The sequence below is a fragment of the Giraffa tippelskirchi genome, chromosome 12 (assembly GCF_054371585.1).
Source record: "Giraffa tippelskirchi isolate mGirTip1 chromosome 12, T2T-mGirTip1v1.2.pri, whole genome shotgun sequence".
In the NCBI taxonomy this organism is placed as follows: Eukaryota; Metazoa; Chordata; class Mammalia; order Artiodactyla; family Giraffidae; genus Giraffa; species Giraffa tippelskirchi.
The window spans coordinates 41,051,289-41,072,500 of NC_137286.1; the positions used below are offsets into that span (position 1 = coordinate 41,051,289).

At 43.7% G+C, this 21,212-nt stretch overlaps 1 protein-coding gene and 1 long non-coding RNA gene across 3 annotated transcripts in view; one reads left to right on the forward strand and one right to left on the reverse strand.

Annotated features, from left to right (window-relative positions):
• The first annotated feature begins 11,485 nt into the window (after positions 1-11,485).
• Positions 11,486-21,212, forward strand: part of MTHFS (methenyltetrahydrofolate synthetase) — a 14,096-nt gene continuing 4,369 nt past the window's right edge. The window contains exons 1-2 of one of the 2 annotated variants that reach the window (XM_081546751.1): positions 11,486-12,299; positions 18,281-18,542. In XM_081546751.1, coding sequence (XP_081402877.1) covers positions 18,335-18,542 — 208 coding nt within the window. In that variant the 5' untranslated portion in view covers positions 11,486-12,299; positions 18,281-18,334. The remainder of the gene's footprint in view (positions 12,300-18,280; positions 18,543-21,212) is intronic. The other variant, XM_081546750.1, reaches the window with a different exon arrangement.
• Positions 18,375-21,212, reverse strand: part of LOC145528434 (uncharacterized) — a 9,161-nt gene continuing 6,323 nt past the window's right edge. The window contains exons 6-7 of the long non-coding RNA XR_014070401.1: positions 19,454-19,712; positions 18,375-18,650 (exon numbers count right to left, since the gene is read on the reverse strand). This is a non-coding gene — a long non-coding RNA (uncharacterized LOC145528434). The remainder of the gene's footprint in view (positions 18,651-19,453; positions 19,713-21,212) is intronic.

Consider the following 21,212-nt stretch of genomic DNA (forward strand, 5'->3'; position numbering starts at 1 on the left):
GCTGTGGAGCAACTAAGCCTATGTGACACAACCAACAGGAGCCCATGCACTGCAATCAAAAGTCCACATGCTGCAACTAGGAAGAAGCCCCTGCATGCTGCAACTAAGACCCAGTGCAGCCAAAATACAAAAAATCTTAAAGCAAAAATAAAAACCCACAATGAGACCACTGAACACCCTCTAGGATGGCTAAAATGAAGACTGATAATACCATCCTTGGGGAAGATATGGAATAACTGGAAGTCTTGTCCACCTCTGGTGGTAATGGAAAACCACAATGCTTTGGAAAACAGCTTGGCAATTTCTCGTCAAGTTAAATGTATACTTACTGTAAGACCCAGATTTTCTACTCCTAGGTATTTACTCAAAAGAAATAAAAATATATGGCAATACTATTCATCATAACTCTATTCACAATGGCCTAAAGAAAAAAAAACCCAAAACACTGGAAACAACCCAAATGTTTATTTGACAGGTGAGTGGTTCAGCAAATTGTAGCATATCCACATGGTGGAATATTACACAGGAAAAAAACAAATGAAGAACTGATACACACAATGGAAAGGATAAACCTCAAAAACATGTTGAGCAGAAGCAGTTGGTCACAAAAGCAGTATAGATCGTACTATATCATCTAAGTGAAATTCTAGAAAAGACAAATCTAATACATAGTGACAGAGAGCAGCTGAGTAGTGGCCTGGGACTGGTGTGCAGGTGAAAGGAGTGAAAGAAATATTCTATGTCTTGCTTGAGCTGGTAGAAATTTGCTGAAATTCAGAGAGGTTCACACTTAAAATAGGTGCCTTTTATTGTAGATAAATAATATCTCAATTAAATTGACTTAGAAAAAAAGCTCTTGTGTGAGGGAAAAAATGATAAACACTCATTACAAACGAGGTAAACAATAAGGAAAAATACACAAGGAGAGAAATAAATACCACTCTCAATACTAATTTGAAGTGAAATGCTATTCACACTCAGATGAAATCATGTAGCACTTGATTTTCACCCCCTTGTCATGCAAAAGGACTTGGCCAGATATTAAAGACTTGTTGATGCCCTAGTAGGCACTGTGTGTGTCTGGCCCTCCCTTCATTCATCCCTCTTGTTTCCAATGCTTCCTCTCAGTGGCTTGTCTTTTCTGTAGCTTCGCTGGCCTGTTTTCATAACCCTTGAGTTCAGTTCAGTCGCTCAGTCATGTCCGACTCTTCGCGACCCCATCAATTGCAGCACGCCAGGCCTCCCTGTCCATCACCAACTCCCACAGTTTACCCAAACCCATGTCCATTGAGTCGGTGATGCCATCCAACCATCTCATCCTCTGTCGTCCCCTTCTCCTCCTGCCCTCAATCTTTCCCAGCATCAGGGTCTTTTCAAATGAGTCAGCTCTTCACATCAGGTGGCCAAAGTATTGGAGTTTCAGCTTCAACATCAGTCCTTCCAATGAACACCCAGGACTGATTTCCTTTAGGATGGACTGGTTGGATCTCCTTGCAGTCCAAGGGACTCTCAAGAGTCTTCTCCAACACCACAGTTCAAAAGCATCAATTCTTCAGCACTCAGCTATCTTTATAGTCCAATTCTCACATCCATACATGACTACTGGAAAAACCACAGCCTTGACTAGATGGACCTTTGTTGACAAAGTAATGTCTCTGCTTTTTAATATGCTATCCAGGTTGGTCATAACCTTCCTTCCAAGGAGTAAGTGTCTTTTAATTTCATGGCTGCAAGCACCATCTGCAGTGATCTTGGAGCCCAAAAAAATAAAATCAGCCACTGTTTCCACTGTTTCCCCATCTATTTCCCATGAAGTGATAGGACCAGATGCCATGATCTTAGTTTTCTGAATGTTGAGCTTTAAGCCAACTTTTTCACTCTCCTCTTTCACTTTCCTCAAGAGGCTCTTTAGTTCTTCACTTTCTGCCATAAGAGTGGTGTCATCTGCATATCTGAGGTTATTGATGTTTCTCCCAGCAATCTTGATTCCAGCTTGTGCTTCAGCCCAGCGTTTCTCATGATGTACTCTGCATGTAAGTTAAATAAGCAGGGTGACAATATATAGCCTTGACGTACTCCTTTTCCTATTTGGAACCAGTCTGTTGTTCCATGTCCAGTTCTAACTGTTGCTTCATAAACCCTGAGACCACCGTCTTTTCATCTGTTGTTCCCTCTGCTTAGGACACATCTTTGCCCCCTGCACTTGGTCATGTTTACTTGCCCTTTGGATTTCAGTTTAAAGGTCATTTGCTTAGGGATGCCTCCCCTGACTAAATTGGATTCTCCTGTTATAGTCTCTGGAAACACCACAATCTCAATTACAGTCTCATATTTGTGTGAGTTTGGACTCTATAGACCTGTTTCCTCAACAGGAGGGCAGGATCCATGGCTCTCTGTACTCACCGTTCTCTCTCAGAGTCCTGTTCAGAGCCAAACGAAAGTTTAATAAACATGTGTTTCAAAACTAAATGAATGAGGACTTCCCTGGCAGTCCAGTGGTTAAGACTGTGTCTTCCAGTGCAGGGGGTGCAAGTCCCATGGCTGGTCAGGAAGCTAAGATCCTACATGCCCTGTGGCCAAAAGAAGAAAAAATGTAAAACAGAAGCAATATTGTAACAATTTCAATAAATACTTTTAAAATGGTCTACATTTTTAAAAAAGCTTAAGAAAAATAAATGAATGGACGTCAACTGGTTTGGGGACGGGTCACATACGAGGCTGCGTGGGGCTGAGTGTTGTACATGGAAGAGAGTGATGGCTGTTTGTTGGTTGTCTTCCACATGCTAGGAGCTTTGGTTATTCAATCTCTTTCTATTTTCATCGCAGTTCCCTGAAGTAGGGCAAACAAGCCAATCCTAAAAGAAATCAATCCTGAATATTCATTAGACGGACAGATGCTGAAGCTGAAGCTCCAATACTTTGGCCACGTGATGCAAAGACCCAACTCATTGGAAAAGATCCTGATGTTGGGAAAGATTGAAGGGCAGGAGGAGAAAGGGATGAAAGAGAAAGAGATGATTGGATGGCATTATTGGTTCAACAGACCTGAGTTTGAGCAAACTCCAGGAGATGGTGAAGGACAGGGGGAGCCTGGAATGCTGCAGTCCATGGGATCGCAAAGAGTCAGACAGGGCCAGTGACTCAACAACAACAACAAGAACAAGGTATTACCCCCATTTTGTATGCGTGTGTGTTAGTCACTCAGTCATGTCTGACTCTTTGTGACCCCCTGGATTGTGGCCCGCCAGGCTCCTTTGTCCATGGAATTTTCCAGGCAAGAATACTGGAATGGGTATCCATTCCCTTCTCCAGGGGATCTTCTCAACTCGAGGATCGAACTGGGGTCTCCTGCATTGCAGGCAGATGCTTTACCATCTGAGCCACCACAACAGCCTACCACCATTTTACTAACTGGAGAAACAGGCATAAAGGCAGTGAGAAACTTGCCCCAGGTCCTGGAGTTGCATGGGTGAGTCACACTGGCCCCTGGGCCCCAGGCTGGGGCTCACTTCCCTGGGCCTCCTCTCTCTGCTGCACTTCCTCCTCATCTCCTGGGGCCACCTAGACCCTCCACTTCCTTCTCCAGCCCTTTCACAAGCTGGGGTTGCATGTGAAGGCCAGCTGGCTCCCAGCCACTGCGCATGTCTTTAGCAACCCTGCGGGTGTCCTCGGGCTCTCCCCTCCTCATCTTCACTCCACTATGCATGTCCTCCTTGGAGCATCAGCCCAATTCAAGTTGGCCATTATGATTCTGGATCTGGAAACTTAAAAAAAAATTAATTAATTAATGGCTGCACTGGGTCTTTATTGCTGTGCGTGCTTTCTCTAGTTGTGGCGAGTTCGGGCTCCTCTTTGTTGAGGTGCTTGGGCTTCTCATCTGGCTGGTTTCTCTTATTGCAGAGCATAAGTTCCAGGAGAGAGGGCTTCAGTAGCTGTGGCACACGGGCTTGGTTGGTCCTCCGCATGTGGGATATTCCTAGACCAGGGATGGAACCTGTGTCTCCTGCACTGGTAGGTCGATTCTTTGCCACTGAGTCTCCAGGAAAGTCCTACATCTTGAAACTGTTTTCAGAGGCTGCAAAGCTGCTGACAGGGAAATGTTGCTTTGTATTAATATAGTTCCACAGAACATAAAGATGAAACAGACTGTTTCCTTATAATCAGTTGCTCTGTGTGACCATTTCTGCTGGAAGATACAGTTAGGGATTGGGCATTGGGGTTAAATCATTTCCTCACAGTGCTGGCAGGTTTCTCTGATTCATCTGCCTGATGACCCAAGGTGGGACTTCAAAACAGCTGACTGAGCCTATGGCTACCATTTATTGCCTGAATAGCATAAATGCAACCAACTCACATGAGAGTCAAACCCATTACCAACATACTCTGAAACTATGCTCAAATTAAAGGTTGATGATTGTTACATGAGGACGTCTATATGAGAAGCATTTTTTAGAAACACTTGCAACATGATTATTTTGACACAGTTTGATTACCATTGACTTTGCTTTTTATTTCACTGAGAATTTCCACATATCTTCCCCCTCCCCACATCTAGTTACTTACCTGCATCGAAACTGGTTTATCTTTCCTATTATTATTGTGAGTCAGCTGTTGGAAGGCCAACCACTGTTGTTGTTGTTGTTCAATCACTCAGTTGTGTCTGATTCTTTGCAACCCCATGGACTGCAGCACACCAGGCTTCCCTGTCCTTCACCATCTCCCGGAGCTAGCTCAAACTCATGTCCATTGAGTCGGTGATGCCATCCAGCCATCTCATTCTCTCTCATCCCCTTCTCCTCCTCCCCTCAATCTTTCCAAACATCAAGATCTTTTTCTAATGAGTTGACTCTTCACATCAGGTGGTCGAAGTATTGGAGCTTCAGCTTCAGTATCAATGCTTCCAATGAATATTCAGGGTTGATTTTCTTTATGATTGACTGGTTTGTTCTCCTTGCTGTCCAAGGGACTCTTAAGAGCCTTCTCCAGCACCATGGTTACCCTGTTCCTTACAGCCTCTGCAGAAACAGTTCTGCAGCCTCACTCTTCTGCATCCTAGAACGTTCCCTCGACTGGACCAGTTAGCCCACAGACTTCCCTGATGGTTCAGTGGTTAAGACTTCTCACTTCCACTGCTTCCACTAAATGTTTTGTCAGTGAGAGAGAGAGGTGAGAAGGTTCACATCCACCATCAGATAGCATTCAACTGAGAAAATCCTTCCAACATTTTTGTTCTCCAGAGTTCCTCTTCCTGGCTGTGTTGCTGCAAGGGCTTTTCGGCCTCCTCCTTGTCATGGCAGTCCAAACGCAGGTTGAAAAAGAATTTTCAGACAGATTATTGCAGAAAGGAGCGAGCTTATTAAAAACAAAGAGCTGAGATAATGTGGGCAATGTGAGCACAGCAGGCTGCCCTCCTGACAGGCCAGAGAGAGTCAACGCTTTTGGGTTAATATCCAAGTTTTTAAAAAAACTTTTGTTTTGTATTGGCATATAGCTGATTAACAATGTTGTGATAGTTTCAGGTGAATAGTGAAGGGACTCATCCATACATATACATGTATCCATTCTCCTCCAAACTCCTCTCCCATCCAGGCTGCCACATAACACTGAGCAGAGTTCCATGTGCTATATACAGTAGGACCTTGTTGGTTATCCATTTTAAATATAGCAGTGTGGACATGTCCATTCCAAACTTCCAAACTATCCTTTCCCCCATCCTTCCCCTGCACTCCGGCAATCATAAGTTCATTCTCTAAGTCAGTGAGAATCTTTCTGTTTTGTAAGTAACTTCATTTGTATCATTTCTTTTTAGATTCCACATATAAGGGATGTCATATGATATTTCTCCTTCTCTGACTTACTTCACTTAGCATAACATTCTCTAGGTCCATTCATGTTGCTGCAAATGGCATTATCTCATTCTTTTTAGCGAGTAGCCAATTCTTATATCTTCAAGTCAAAATTTCTGCTGGAATGTTGGTGTTAGGTGATTTGTTAGGGTACCATAGGGAAACTACCGAGGTAGGTGTTTTTGCCTAATTTGGGGCCAGGAAGCCTGCTAGTGATGATCAGGGGGCTTTTGGCAATGGTTACAAAGGGGCTCCATCAGCTGTGGAGGTGGCCTTGGGGCAGGACTCCACCCTTTTCTTCCCTCATATGTGGCACAAACTAGCTTCATGAGCTCCACAATCCCTTCCGTTTTTTTGTTTTTTTTTTTTTCCAATTTGAGTCACTACCCTCCTTATCTTCCTTTGAAGAGCAACGTAAAGTCATCTTATGCACAGCAGTTTAGGGGCCATCTTTTCAGTACTCTAGTTTTCACTCTCTAACCCAAGTGAATGAAGCTTTCTCCATGTCAGCACACTGTGACAGCTGTGACATCAGCCAGAGGTCTACAGGAACACTACATGCTGTGGTCCAAGTGGTGAGTTATGGAGCTGCTCAGGTCTTCTGGGTCCAGGCTGAGTGGAGCCTTGTGTCCCATGATGCGAGGCTGGTTTTGAAAGTAATTTTTAAAAAAGACAGTGATATGGACAGAATATTTTCTTTGTAAGGAAGCTGGGTTTGGTGGTGGTGGTGTGCCCTGACTGCGGGAGAGCTTACTGGCTGGAAGATGGGTGAGGAGCCTGCTGGAATGGATGGTTAGTGAATATTTGTTGGTTTACACTTGGGTCAACTAAAATTTCACAGTAGGAGCTCTCCCATTCCATGCTTTCACTAGTTTATTTATCAAACTTTTATTGTGAATTGGGATTTCCCTGGTGGTCCAGGGATAAGACTCCAAGTTCCCAGTGCAGGGGACCTGGGTTAGATCCCTGGTTGGGAAACTTGATCCTGAATGCCACAACTAAAGATCCTGCATGTCTCAACAAAGATCAACGAGCCCGAGTGACGATGCAGCCAAATTACTGCCCCCTCCTACTATATTTAAAACCACGGGTTCATACTGACACTTCTATTTTTGTGTATTAGTTTAAATACTGACACTTCTTTTTAATTTTTTAAACTTATTTTTGGTTTTTGGCCGTATTTCCCAGCATGTGGGCTCTTAATACCCCCACCAGGTATTGAACCTGAGCTCCCTGCAGTGGGAGCGCAGAGCCTTAACCATTGAACTGCCCAGGAAGTTCTGGTACTGAGACTTCTAACTACAATCCTTTATTTTCTTGGACTCTGAAATCACTGCAGATGGTGACTGAAGCCATGAAATTAAAATACTCTTGTTCCTTGGAAGAAAAGCTATGACAAACCCACACAGTGTATTAAAAAGCAGACATCACTTTGCTGACAAAGGTCCGTATAGTCAAAGCTATGGTTTTTCCAGTAGTCATGTATGGATATGAGAGTTGGACCATAAAGAAGGCTGAGCGCCGAAGAATGAATGCTTTTGAATTGTGGTACTGGAGAAGACTCTTGAGAGTCCCTTGGACAGCAAGGAGATCAAACCAGTCAATCCTAAAGGAAATCAATCCTGAATATTAATTGGAAGGACTGATGCTGAAGCTCCAATACTTTGGCCACCTGATGCAAAGAGCTGACTCATTAGAAAAGACCCTGATGCTGGGAAAGATTGAAAGCAGGAGGAGAAGGGGATGATAGAGGACGAGATGGTTGGATGGCATCACCAACTCAATGGACATGAATTTGAGCAAGCTCCTGGAGATGGTGAAGGACAGGGAAGCCTGGCACACTGCAGTCCATGAGGTCACAAAGAGTCGAACATAACTGAGTGACTGAACAACAGCAACAACAATTACAACCCAGCACTAGAGGGTTCATTCCCCAATTCTTTCTTTATTTGTAACTTGTTTTTCCAACAGGGAGAAACCTGACTCTCACTATTCACAGTATCTTTCGTTATTGTTCAATTCCAGAATAAAGTCGTTTCACAATTGTTAATACTCACCCCTGTGAAAAACAAATGTACTAACTAGAGTGCAATATTTTTATAAAGTTATTTTTGTCTTTGGCTTTACGGTATACAGTCAAAATACTCTTTTCCAAACTTACTTAACTTAGTTCTTTTCTTCTCCACCCACTTCGTTGTGGTTATGTTAATCATTTACATTACAGTTCAGTTTGTTTGTCCCTGCATGTATGCTAATATTTTGACATCTCTCCACACTCGGCTTGCATGTACATGCATGTAGAACATTATAACGGTTTCAATTTCTCCGAACTCTTGTTCACATTTATCTCCTGTTTTTTTGACTGTCGACACTCTAGTGCGAAGTGGTATAGCTCTGTGGTTTTGATTTGAGTTTCTCTAATGACTAATTATGATCTTTTTAAGTGCTTATTGGTCATTTGGATATTTGATGTGGAGAAATGTCTGTTCAAGTCCTTTGCTCATTTTTAAATAGGATTATCTTTTTTTCTTAAATTGCTGAGTTATATGAGTTTTTGTATGTTTTAGATACAGGTCACTTTTAGATATATGACTTGTGAATAGTCTCTCCCATTCTGTAGGCTGGTGTTTCATTTTCTTGATGGTGTCCTTTGATGCACAAATGATTTTAATTTTGATGAAGTCCAATTTACTTTTCTTGCTTGTGGTTTTGATGTTATAACTAAGAAACCATTGCCTAATCCAAGGTGATGAAAATTTATGCCTATGTTTTCTTCCAAGAGTTTCATTTTAGCTCTTATATTTAGGTTTTTTAAAATCTATTTTGAGTTAACTTTTGCATGTAGACATTCAGTTGTCCCAGCATCATTTGTTAGAAAAGACTATACTTTCCCTATAGAATTATCTTAGTACTCTTGTAAAAAAAAATGACTATAAATATGAAGGCTTATTTCTGGATTCTAAATTCTGTGACATTTTCCTATCTCTCTTTAATCAAACACTGTACTGTCTTGATCATTGCAGCCTTGAAATAACTTTTAAAGTTGGAAGGAGTGAGTTTTCCAACTTTGTCCTTCGAGATTGCTTTGGTTATTCTGGGTTCCCTGCATTTCCATATGAATTTTAGGACTGGCTTATTGGTTTCTGCAAAAAGGCCAAGTTTGATAGGTATTGCATCGATTCTATAATTTGTGGAGTATTACAATCCCCAAAATACTAAGTCTTCCAATCTACAAACATGGGCTGTCCTTTCGCTTATACAGGTCTTTCTTTCAACAATGCATTTGGCTTTCAGAAGTTTAACACCCTCTTTGTAAAATTTATTACTAAGTATCTTGTTTTTTTGATGCTGTGGTGGTGGTGGTTTAGTCACTAAGTCGTGTCTGACTATTGTGACCTCATGGACTGTAGCCTGCCAGGCTCTTTTATCCCTGGGATTCTCCAGGCAAGAATATTGGAGTGAGTTGCCATTCCCTTCTCCAGGGAATCTTCCCAAACCAGGAATCAAACACAGGTCTCCTGCACTGCAGGCGATTCTTTACCAACTGAGCTACAAGGGAAACCCCTTTTGATGGTATAGTAAATAGAATTGTTTTTTAAATGTCAGATAGCTAATTGCTAGCATAAGAAATCTGTATTAATCAGCTTTCTTCAGAGAAGCTGATCCTATAGAACATAAATACATATGCCTTATATTTTATTATATATACTTAATAATGTATCTACTATCTTTTGATATGTGTGTATATATATAAATATATATACTATGGTTTTTTCAGTAGTCACATAGATGTGAGAGTTGGACCATAAGGAAGGCTAAGCACCAAAGAATTGATGCTTTTGAATTGTGGTGCTGGAGAAGACTCTTCAGAGTCTCTTGGACTGCAAGATCAAACCAGTCAATCGTAAAAGAAATCAATATTGAATATTCATTGGAAGGACTGATGCTGAAACTAAAGCTCTGAAACTTTGGCCACCTGATGCAAAGAGCTGACTCACTGGTAAAGACCCTGATGTTGGGAAAGATTGAAGACAAAAGGACAAGGGGGAGGTAGAGGATGAGACAGGAGCATCTCTGACTCAATGGACATGAGTTTGAGCAAACTCTGGGAGATAAAGGACAGGGAAGCCTGGTGTGCTGCAATCCATGGGGCCACAGAATCGGATACGACTTAGCCACTGAGCACACCCAACAGATTCTGTTGAGTCAATGATGCCATCCAATCAACTCATCCTTCCAGCTTCTGGAAAAGAAAAAGAAGACACTGAAACAGTAGGGAAGGGAAGCAAGGCACAACCTTGAACAGAATGACACAGCCCAAGGACACAACATAAACTGATTAGATTAGAACCAAACATGTTCAAGATGGCATATCTCAAGAGATCTTGAGCTGCAAGACCTTGAGCCTCAGTATATGCTCATTATAACACATCAGAAAGTAGATAACACACCCACCAACACCAAGACAGTTCCAAGGCTGACCACAAAGGTCAAAAAGTGGGCAGTGGCTCACTTTCTGGAAATCCCCACCCCTTTCCCTAAATAGCTGGAATAGGCCTCTTACTCATTAGTCTATGAACTTACCCACCCCTATAAAAAGTGAGTTGGACGGTGAAGAAAGCTGAGCGCCGAAAAATTGATGCTTTTGAACTGTAGTGTTGGAGAAGACTCTTGAGAGCCCCTTGGACTGCAAGAAGATCCAACTAGTCCATCCTAAAGGAGATCAGTCCTGGGTGTTCATTGGAAGGACTGATGTTGAAGCTGAAACTCCAATACTTTGACCACCTCATGCGAAGAGTTGACTCATTTGAAAAGACCCTAATGCTGGGAAGGATTGGGGGCGGGAGGAGAAGGGGACGACAGAAGATGAGATGGTTGGATGGCATCACTGACTCAATGGACATGGGTTTGGGTAAACTCCGGGAGTTGGTGATGGACAGGGAGGCCTGGCGTGCTGCGATTCATGGGGTCGCAAAGAGTCGGACACGACTGAGAGACTGAACTGAACTGATAAAAAGTGACAACCCGGCAACCCCCCGAACCCTGGGGCTGCTCTTGCTTTCTGAGCGGGCTCACACTCTGTGAACTGTGTCTGTCTCCAGATAAATCCACTTCTTACCTTTCACTTCATCTCTCTTTTAATTCTTTCGTCAATGAGACATCAAGAACCTGATCTTCTTTAAGACCACAGGCTAGGTGTAAGATCTCAGTTAACAGATCATGGTTTCTGGTCCCGATCTGAGTTACACAGTTTCAGAGTTATTACAAACAAAAATGGTCATTTTCCCTTTAGCTAGTAAGACTGCCATGTCATGTGAATTTCTCAACTCCACCTGCCTCTGCTTTTTCAGGCCCCAGTACTGCAGGGGACATGGCACCCAGCGAATCGAGAGCATTTGTGTGTGTGTGTGTGTAGGGGGGCCCTATAGTACTCCTTCCAGCAGTACCCCAGGCCGAGAGGTCAGGAGTGTAGAGCTGTCACCGCTGCAGAGCCAGAGAGCAGCAGGGATGCGCTCTTGATCTGCAGGGGGTGGGGTGCGCATCGATCGCGAAGGCGGAAGGACGCCGGGTCCCAAGGGCGGGAGGCGTGGTGCGCCCGGGGCCGGAAGCGGAGGGGGTGGGGGGCGCGCCCGGACCCTCCCTCAGGCCTGCGGACCTGGCGGAGTGTGGACGGGGGCCGGATCGCACCAGGACATGGCGGCAGCGGTGGCCGTGAGCGGCGCCAAGCGGAGCCTGCGGGCCGAGCTGAAGCAGCGTCTGCGGGCGCTGAGCGCTGAGGAGCGGCTGCGCCAGTCCCACCTCTTGGCCCAGAAGGTGAGAGACCGCGACCACAGCCTCCGCCGCGCCAGGGTTGCAGCTGGGCCACGCCAGACCTGCGGATCTGCGCAGGCGCGGTCCTTGGGCGCGCGCACGTCCGCCCGCCGCGCGCACGTTCGCTGAGCGCGCGCGTGCCATGTCCCTGTGAGCGCGTGCGAGTCCCACTGTGGGGTGCTGGGGTGCTGTTGGGCACAGTGTGTCGGGAATCAGCGCGACGTGGAGAGTTATAGGCCTTGTGAGGAAGAGGATGGAGGTTGGTGACAGGGTGCTGAGGCAAGAGCAGCGTGAGAACAGAAAGATCTGGAGAGCGGGACCACCTGGGTCCAAGTTGCCTTCAGTGACTCTTGAAGAATTACGGGGACTTCCGATGGTTCGGACTGCGGACTTCCAATGCAGGGGCCACGGGTTTGATCTCTGGTCTTGGAGAGCTAAGCTCCCTCACGCTTCGTTTTGTGGCCGAAAAAGAAAGTTATGAAAAAGAGTCCATAACAGTAAAATGACCAGAGAAAGATATAATTACTTCAGAGGAGCGAGTGCAAAATAGGGTGCAGAGATGCTCAAGGATGGAAGCCCTTCGGAGCCTGTGGAGGACTGGGCCCTGTCTCCGTGGCCTCTGGCCTACCCTCCTGTCACGCTGTAGGTGATTGTTAAGTACATTTTTGAATTAATGACAGAAAGAACTGATTCTCATACTCAGTCTGCTCAAGAAGATAGGAAGCAGGAGAGATTAGGGAACTGAGTCCTGTTTCCTGTCTCTTGGTTATGATGCCTCCAGTTTGTTACTTTCGCAGACTAACTTGCTATATATTAATACTTTGTTCATGTGATGATACCAGTTTCTCTTATCAGTAAAATGGTCGACAGATCCTGTTCCAGAGGCATGTGCCAAAGGTTTTTGTTGGACACCAGAGGGGGGAAAAATGAGTGTCCTGTGAATAACTAAATATTAGTAATTCTGTGTCACACTAGTGATCCGTCTTCCTCAACATCCAGATGTTATATTTGGATATTATCAGGATGTTATATACCAATGTTATATTTGGAAATTAGCTTCTTTTCCTTGATGTGCCTTGAAATTAGATGTGCCATAAGAATTTCTTAATTACCCTTCACTATTCTACCATCCATTAGTTTCTCAAATTCAAAGTTCCTATGGGTTAAAACATAAAGCGAATACAAGCATTTCATTTCGCTCTTTGTATATATAGGTGTGCATGAGGGGGGTCTATGCAGATGGCGTCTATGGAGATGTTAGTTTATTCAAACTCGGAATTTTTAGCAATTATGAGGAAGGCATTGGTTGCTTTAGTGAATGTAGAGACGCATACCATCTTATCCTTACTCTCTAGGTGCTTAAAATTTAGCTAATTAATTCACATATGCTGAACCCTTTGTTGTTGTTTAGTCACTAAGTCATGTCTGACTTTTGTGATCCCATGGAGTATAGCACGCCAGGCTCCTCTGTCCATGGAATTTTTCTGGCAAGAATACTGGTGTGGGTTGCTGTTTCCTTCTCCAGGGGATCTCCCTGGACCAAGGATTGAACCCATGTCTCCTGCATTGGAGGAGCCATCAGGCTTTACCACTGAGCCACCAGGGAAGCCCATATTGAACCCTACTGTGGCCTATATTTTGCCATGTACCTGGTTATAGGATAAAAAAGATAGGATTGTTGCTCTAAAGGAGCAGAGTCTGGGAGAAGAAACAGACATGTGAATAAAGAATTGCAGTGCCTTCAGATAATCTGGTAAACATCAGTTGTAGAAATATAACTTAGGGGAGGGGGACTCAGAAGGCTTTCCTTCTATAGGGAGATGTTTGAGATGTTTTTTGTAGTACGAGATGAATTTTGTCAGGTGAAGGGAAGGTAGGATGGGTGAACATGTACAGGAATATTTTGGCAAGAGAAGGAAAGGCACAGTTGAACATGGATTTTGGAGCTCTGCAGATCTGGATTTAATCTGGCTACACTGCATTTTAGCTGCCTAGGGCCTTGGACAAATCCCTTAATCATTCTGAGCCTCTAGTTTCTTATCTGTAAAAGGGATAATGCCATCCTTGCAAGACCTATTGTGAGGATTAAAGAAGTGGCTAAGGGATGTATTGATAAATCCTGTAGGAAGAGAATATTGGCAGCACTTTTGGAAAATAGGTTGGGGATGGAAGAATGAGGAAAAAATATATGGAGGGCAGTAAGGGGCTGTTGTGATAGTTGGGATGAGAGATAATAAAGTTGTAAACAAGAGTGTGGATGGTGAAGCTGAAGGGAAAAAGGCAGGTGAAGGGAGACTATGCAGTGAGACCCAGCAGGATTGGGCAATTAATTGGATGACATTAGAAAGTACTGGAAAAGGGGAGTCACTTAAGATTTCAGGATTTAGAGCTGGAGATAAAGGGTTTTTTTTTTTAATACTTATTTATTTGGCTGTGTTGGGTCTTAGTTGAGGTACATGGGCTTAGTTGCTCCCCAGCATGTGGGATCTTAGCTCCCCAACCAGGGATTGAACCTGCATTCCCTGGATTGCAAGGTGGATTTTTAACTACTGGACCACCAGGAAGTCCTGATAAAAGGTTTTTAACATTACTGGGTGCAAGGAATGTAGGTGTTGGAGTGGATTTTGGAGGGGCATGGGGAAAATAAAGATGAGTTCATTTTGGTTTCTTTGTCTTCTGGTAGATTAGAAACAAAACACTCCAGGTGGGAATAGGAGCCATATAGAGACAGGACCACAGCTGAGCACTGGCATCTGAGGAGAGACCCCCAACTCTCAGTAATAAATACACTTGAGCCCATATACCTGGATGTACTCACATAAGACATCTGTTTCATAACCAAAGATTTCACAACTCTTACTGTATATGATGAACTCTAATAGTTTCTATTTCATTTGCTGATTATAACTCACTGTTGTTTCATGACCAACCCATGGATCAAGGCCCAAAATACCAACATACTGGGATTAGAACAGTGATTTGCCATAATGTGTGTTCAATACAATAAAGGTATTAAATGATGTCTTTCTCCAATAATTGTAAAGTAGGCATATTCTTATTGACACAGAAATTTTTAAAAAATAATTTAGAATTTTACCAGAAAATGACATATAGTAAAGAAATTAAACTTTATGCTGTAGTTTGACTCCTCAGCAAATAAGATGAGGAAATCAGTGCCCAGCACTCATTTTATCTTACATCCTATGTGCCGATTTCTTTCTATTTTAAAAAATATTTATTTATTTGACTGTGCTGGGACTGCTTCCCTGGTGGCTCATATGGTAAAGAATCTGCCTGCAATGCGGGATACCTGGGTTTGATCCCTGGGTTGGGAAGATCCCTTGGAGGAGGGCATGGCAACCCACTCCAATATTCTTGACTGGGGAATCCCCATGGATAGAGGAGCCTGGTAGGCTACAGTCCATAGGGTCGCAAAGAGTTGGACACAAGTGAGTGACTAAGCACACAGCAGGGACTTGGTTAGAGCAGGTGGGATCTAGTTCCCTGACCAGGGACGGAACCCAGGACCCTTGCATTGGGAACACAGAGTCTTAGCTACTGGACCAGCATGGAAGTCCCACTTGTGAATTGTTTTAATTTTGGTAATCTTAATTTTAATTTCCAAGTATTTTTAAAAATTCTCTGCTTTCTTTCCAAAGCAGCTTTTTTTGCCCTATAGATGCATCTATCTTCTTGAACTTGTCTGAGAAGACTAATTAGAATTAAAAAAAAAAAAAATCCATGTTCTCTGAATTATAATTATCTGTTTCCTGCTGGATCACTCCCCTCACCTCCCTTTTTAAGAAATCCTTCTAATTAGTGTTTGGCTTTCTAAAATGTTTGATGAACCTTTATTGTCTGTACATATTTATGAATGAAGGTGTGATCACTAAAATGGGGATTTCCTTTGCTTTTAGTAGTCACTTTGGAATTCTGTGGTAAGAACGGACTCTTGTCTGACCTACATCCTTGTTCTCCCAGTGTTGTAATCTGTTGCTCTTATCTGTAAACATTGTCCTATCCAGGACTTTTCTGGTGGCTCAGTGGTAAAGAACCCACCTGACAATGTAGAAGTGCAGGTTCCATCCCTGTGTCGGAAAGATCCCCTGGAGAAGGAAATGGCAACCGCTCCAGTATTCTTATCTGGGAAATCTCATGAACAGAGGACCCTGCTGGGCTACAGTCTATGGGGTTGCAAAAGAATCGGATATGACCGAGCACTTATGTGCACGCATGTGCGCACACACGCACACACACATTGTCCCATTCACTCTGTTTTGCAGAAACTAGTTAAATACCTATCCTCTTGTTATCGGTGTTATCATGCTTTTCTTTTTTTACTGTGTTTCTTTACTGTCATATAAATGAGATTTGAGAAAGAAAGGTAAGTGTCACACTGAATTTTGACTGATGTTTGTTACTGCTTGTTAAGGTTTTGATTTTCTGTGTTCTGCTTTAAAGAGCCCAAAATAGACACTTAACTTTCCCAGAAAGTACTTGGATGCCAAAAGCCTCAGGTCTGCCCAGTGTCCAGGTCTCACAGTTCCACTTGCTTTGCCCACTTCAGGCCTGATAACAGCTTAGTAACTGCTCGGAAAGATGGAGTTTGCTTCCTTCCTTGGCACCGGTTTGGTGTGCTTTGTCTACTTAACTCTGTGTCCCTTTTTATTAGGAATAACTTGACACTCCGTGCCTTTGTCTTTGCTCGGAGAACAGGGCGGAACAGAAAAGGAAGAAAAAGGGAGCTGAGGGCTAACTTCAGAGATTGGGGATGTTCTGGGATTATTAACATTTCTGTAGTGAGCAAAGCTCAGCCTATTGTTCCTGCTTCTTGTTAAACTGAGTACAAAAGAATGCTTTCACCCAGGTCCTCCTTCTTATTAACACAACATGGCACTCATTTTAGAGGGCCTTTGCTTCTCCAGGATCCCCCCCTTCCATCTTTGTGAACACTTTTATATTATTAAAAAAATTTTTTGTGGTGCACCTACTAACCCTAAATATTCATTGGAAGGAATAATGCCCAAGCTGACACTCCAATACTTTGGCCACCTGATGTGAAGAGCCGACCCATTGGAAAAGACCCTGATGCTGGGAAAGATTGAGGACAGGAGGAGAAGGGGGCAACAGAGGATGAGATGGTTGGATGGCATCACTGACTCAATGGACCTAAGTTTGAGCAAACTCCGTGGGATGGTGAAGGACAGGGAAGCCTGGTGTGCTGCAGTCCATGGTGTTGCAAAGAGGTGGACACGACTGAGCGACTGAACAGCAACAACTGTGGCATGTGGGATCTTAGTTGCCCGACCAGGGATCAACCCTTGCCCCCTGCGGTGGAAGTCTTAACCACTGGACAACCAGAGAAGTCCTTGTCTTTGTTAACATTTTAACATTCATTTGAATAGAAGAGCTTTAGCAATTGGGAGGGAAGTGGGTAGTGCCAACAGAATTGTATGGCATGTAGTCTGCCCCAGGGAGCTTATAGACTGGCTAGGATACTATGTTTAGGACACACAAAACAATGAATAATTGACTTATGACAGCACACAGCTGTTAGGTTGTATAGTGACTCTGCACATAGTAAGGGTTCTGCAGAAGTCAGGAAAAGTTAGGACTTGAATTGGGTTTAAGTGGTAGAATTTGAGAAGAGAGAAGGCTGACAATCTAGGGAATAAAGAAACTTGTGTTGGTTGGGGGTTGGGGGGCGGCTTCCCTGCTGGTCCAGTGCCTAAGACCATGTGCTTCCAATGCAGGGGGCTGGGTTCGATCCCTGGTCAGGGAAATAGATCCCACATGCTACAACTAAATATGCCACATGTTGCAACTAAGATCTGGTGCAGTCAAATAAATAAATATTAAAACAACAACAACAACAGCCCCCCCCCCCCAAAAAAAAACAAGCTTGTGGGAGCCAAGATTCAGAGGTAAAGCAGAGACTCTCAGGGAAAGACACAGAAGTCTGCTAGAATGGGCACTACTCATTCTACCCTTTGGCACTACCCGCCTCCCTCCCAATTGCTAAAGCTTTCCTATTCAAATGAATGTTAAAATGGTAACAAAGACAAGGAATTCCCTGGTGGTCCAGTGGTGGGGGTCAAGTTTGGAATTTTCCAAATTTTTAGACAGCAGGGTCCCACCGTGACCTTTTAATGAAATTTTGCATCTGCTAGAGTAGGAAAAGATCTGGAGAAGATGGAAGGCAAAAGGAGAAGGGGCCAGCAGAGGATGAGATGGTTATATAGCATCACTGACTCAGCGGACATGAATCTGAGCAAACTCTGGGAGATAGTGGAGGACAGGGGAGTCTGGTGTGCTGCAGTCCATGGGGTCCCAAAGAGTCAGACACGACTTAGAGACTGAACAACAGCAACAAAGAGTAGATGTGCCAGAGAGGCTTTAAGGGAGCAGAGAAGTAAGCATTGGGTCCAGAAGTAAAAGTCAGGCTTCAGGATGCAATATTATTTGACATATTGTATCACTCCACTGTTTGTGTGTTTGTTTTTGGTTAAAGAGTTTGGAGAAGGCTGAGAGAAAAGGGAGGAAGTGTTAAAACTGTTAAGGGGAGCCACTTGTTTTAAAAAGTATCATCTGGGAAAATTTAAATGCCATCATTTCTTGCTTAGGTGTTTACCCATAGTCAATATCAAAAGTCCCAAAGAGTGTCCATCTTTCTGAGCATGCCAGATGAAATTGAGACAGAGGAGATCATCAAGGACATTTTCCGACAAGGCAAAACCTGCTTTATCCCACGGTACCAGTTGCAGAGCAGTCACATGGATATGGTGAAGTTAGCATCGCCAGAGGAAATCGCTTCACTGCCCAGAACTTCCTGGAACATTCAGCAGCCTGGTGAGGATGAGGTTCTGGAGGAGGCCTTGTCAACAGGTGAGCGTTACAGTATTAGAACTGCCATCTTAGGATGCTCTCCTGCTGCACTGGCTTGTTAGACCTCCGATCCGCTTGTCATGGTCGAGTCAGGAGGGTTCACTTTTTCTACAGGGATGAAAGTGTATTTCACTTATGTTCCAAGCCACCCACCTAACCTGACTTAGGGTGAGATGCCCTCTGTAAGCTGTGACATGTCAACTGTAATAGTAAGGTATCAAGGTATTGTTCGGGGCTTTCCTGATAGCTCAGTTGGCAAAGAATCCATCTACAATGCAAGAAGGCCTGGGTTCGCTCCCTGGATTGGGAAGATCCCCTGGGAAAAGAAATGGCAACCCACTCCACCTTTCTTGCCTGGAGAATCCCATGGACAGAGGAGCCTGGCAGACTGCAGTCCATGGGGTCACAAAGAGACAGACATGACTGAGTGACTAAGCAGGATGAAGGTACTGTTCCTTTTCACAGACTCTTGCCCTGAACTTCTGGGTTGGGTAATACATTTTTCCTAAATAATACTGTGTTTCCCAGGACTTCCCTGGAGGTCCAGTGTTTAAGAACTCGCCTTCCAATGCAGGGGATGCGGGTTCAATCCCTGATTGGGAAACTGAGATCCCACATGGCTTGGGGCAACTAAACCCTCCAGCTGTAGGAAGAACCCTTGTGCTTCAGCAAAGACCCAGTGCAGCCAAATTTTTTTTTTAAAACCCCTGCATTTTCTGTGGTTTCAGTTGCAGTCTGTCTGGTAATGAGTACATTATTATTAATGCTATAAGCATTTGTGTCTCCAGCACAGACTTGTCAACTACTTGGGCGTCACATGGTCGTATCACACACAACATGTTCTAAAGTGAATCATGCTCCCTCATGCCTTCTGTCTTGTGTTTCTCTTAGTGTGTAGTACCATCACTCACCCACTTGACCACGTCAGAAGTCTCAAGATCACCCTTGACTCTTCTCTTTCTCTCATGTTCCATGTGTGGCCCATTGCCAACTCCTGGTGATTTTACTTGTTGTTCAGTCGCTAAGTTGTGTCCAACTCTTTGTGACCCCATGGACTGCAGCCCAACAGACTTCTCTGTTCATGAGATTTCCCAGGCCAAGAATACTGGAGTGGGTTCCCATTTCCTTCTCCGGGGTATCTTCCTGATCCAGGGACCAAACCCAGGTCTCCTGCATTGGCAGATAGGTTCTTCACTACTTAGCCACCAGGGAAACCCCTGAGTATTAATACTTATTGAATCTGTCCACTTCTTTCTTATCCCACTCCAGTCCAAGCCACCATCCCCCCTTGTCTGGGTTATTATAATAGCCTCCCAACTCTTCTTCGTCTCCACGCCTGGTATTCTGTCCTCCCTCTCAATCATGTTATTTATATAGTCATTGCAACAAGATTTCTGAAATGCAAAGTTGACTTCTTCTCTCCCCAGTTTAAAGTCTTTCAGTTGCCCTTACTTTGAAGTAAACATTCCTTAACAAGGTTCTTCCTGGACTTCCTTGGAGGTCCAGTGGTTTAGATACCACCTTCCGGTGTAAGGGGTGCAGGTTAGATCCCTGGTGAGGGAACTAAGGTCCCACATGCTGCAAGGTGTGACCAAAAAAATAAAAACGAAACTCTTCCTCATTTAGCCTTGCTATTCTTTCCTTTTGTACATCTTTCTACTCCCTTACTTTATCATCTGAATTCCAGCCACTCTGAATCTCTTTCAGTTTCCCAACCCTATTTTTTTAAAAAAATTGAAATATAGTTGATTTACAATATTGTGTTAGTTTTAGGTGTGTAGCAAAGTGATTCAGTCATACATATGTTACATATATGTATTTTTTCCATTGTTGTCTATTAAAAGTTATTTTAAGATATTGAACATAGTTTCCTGTGCTATATATAGTAAATCCTTGTTGCTTATCTATTTTATGTATAGTAATTTGTGTCTGTTAGTCCTATACTCCTAATTTATCCACACCCATTTCCCCCTTTGGTAAACATAAGTTTGTTTTCTGTGTCTGTGAGTCTGTTTCTATTTTGTATGTAGATTCATTTGTATTATTGTTTTAGGTTCCACATACAAGTGAGATCATATAATATTTGATATTATATCCATACATGATGGGCTTCGCCAGTGGCTCAGTAAAGAATCTGCTTGCAATGCAGGAGCCACAAGAGACATGGGTCGGATCCCTGGGTCAGTCAAGAATATCCTCTGGAGGAAGAAATGGCAACCCACTGCAGTATTCTTGCCTAGAGAATCCCATGGACAGAGGAGCCTGGCGGGCTACTGTCCATGGAGCCACAAAAAAGTTGGACATGACTGAGCGACTAAACAACAGCAATAGCATATCTTGCACCCTGCACCTGCAACTCCTCTGCACCACTGGCTCTAAGGTGCTTGCTCTTGTCCTCTATTCTCTGTCCGTTTGACTGAGGTCACCTGTGCCTTTCAGCAGCAGGAGCAGCATATGCTGTGGAATTGCGATCTACCTGGACTGCAAGCCCTCAGCTTCATTTCTTATGAGCTGAATGCCTTGAAGGAGCAGTTAGACCTCTCTGAGCACTGTGTGTGTTTCTTTCTTCAGGGGATGGTAGTAATGCTTGCCCTCCTGCCTCATCAGGTAGATGAACTGATCAGCTTATGTGATTCATCCTTCTGCCCCTGGGGTATAAAATGGTGCCTC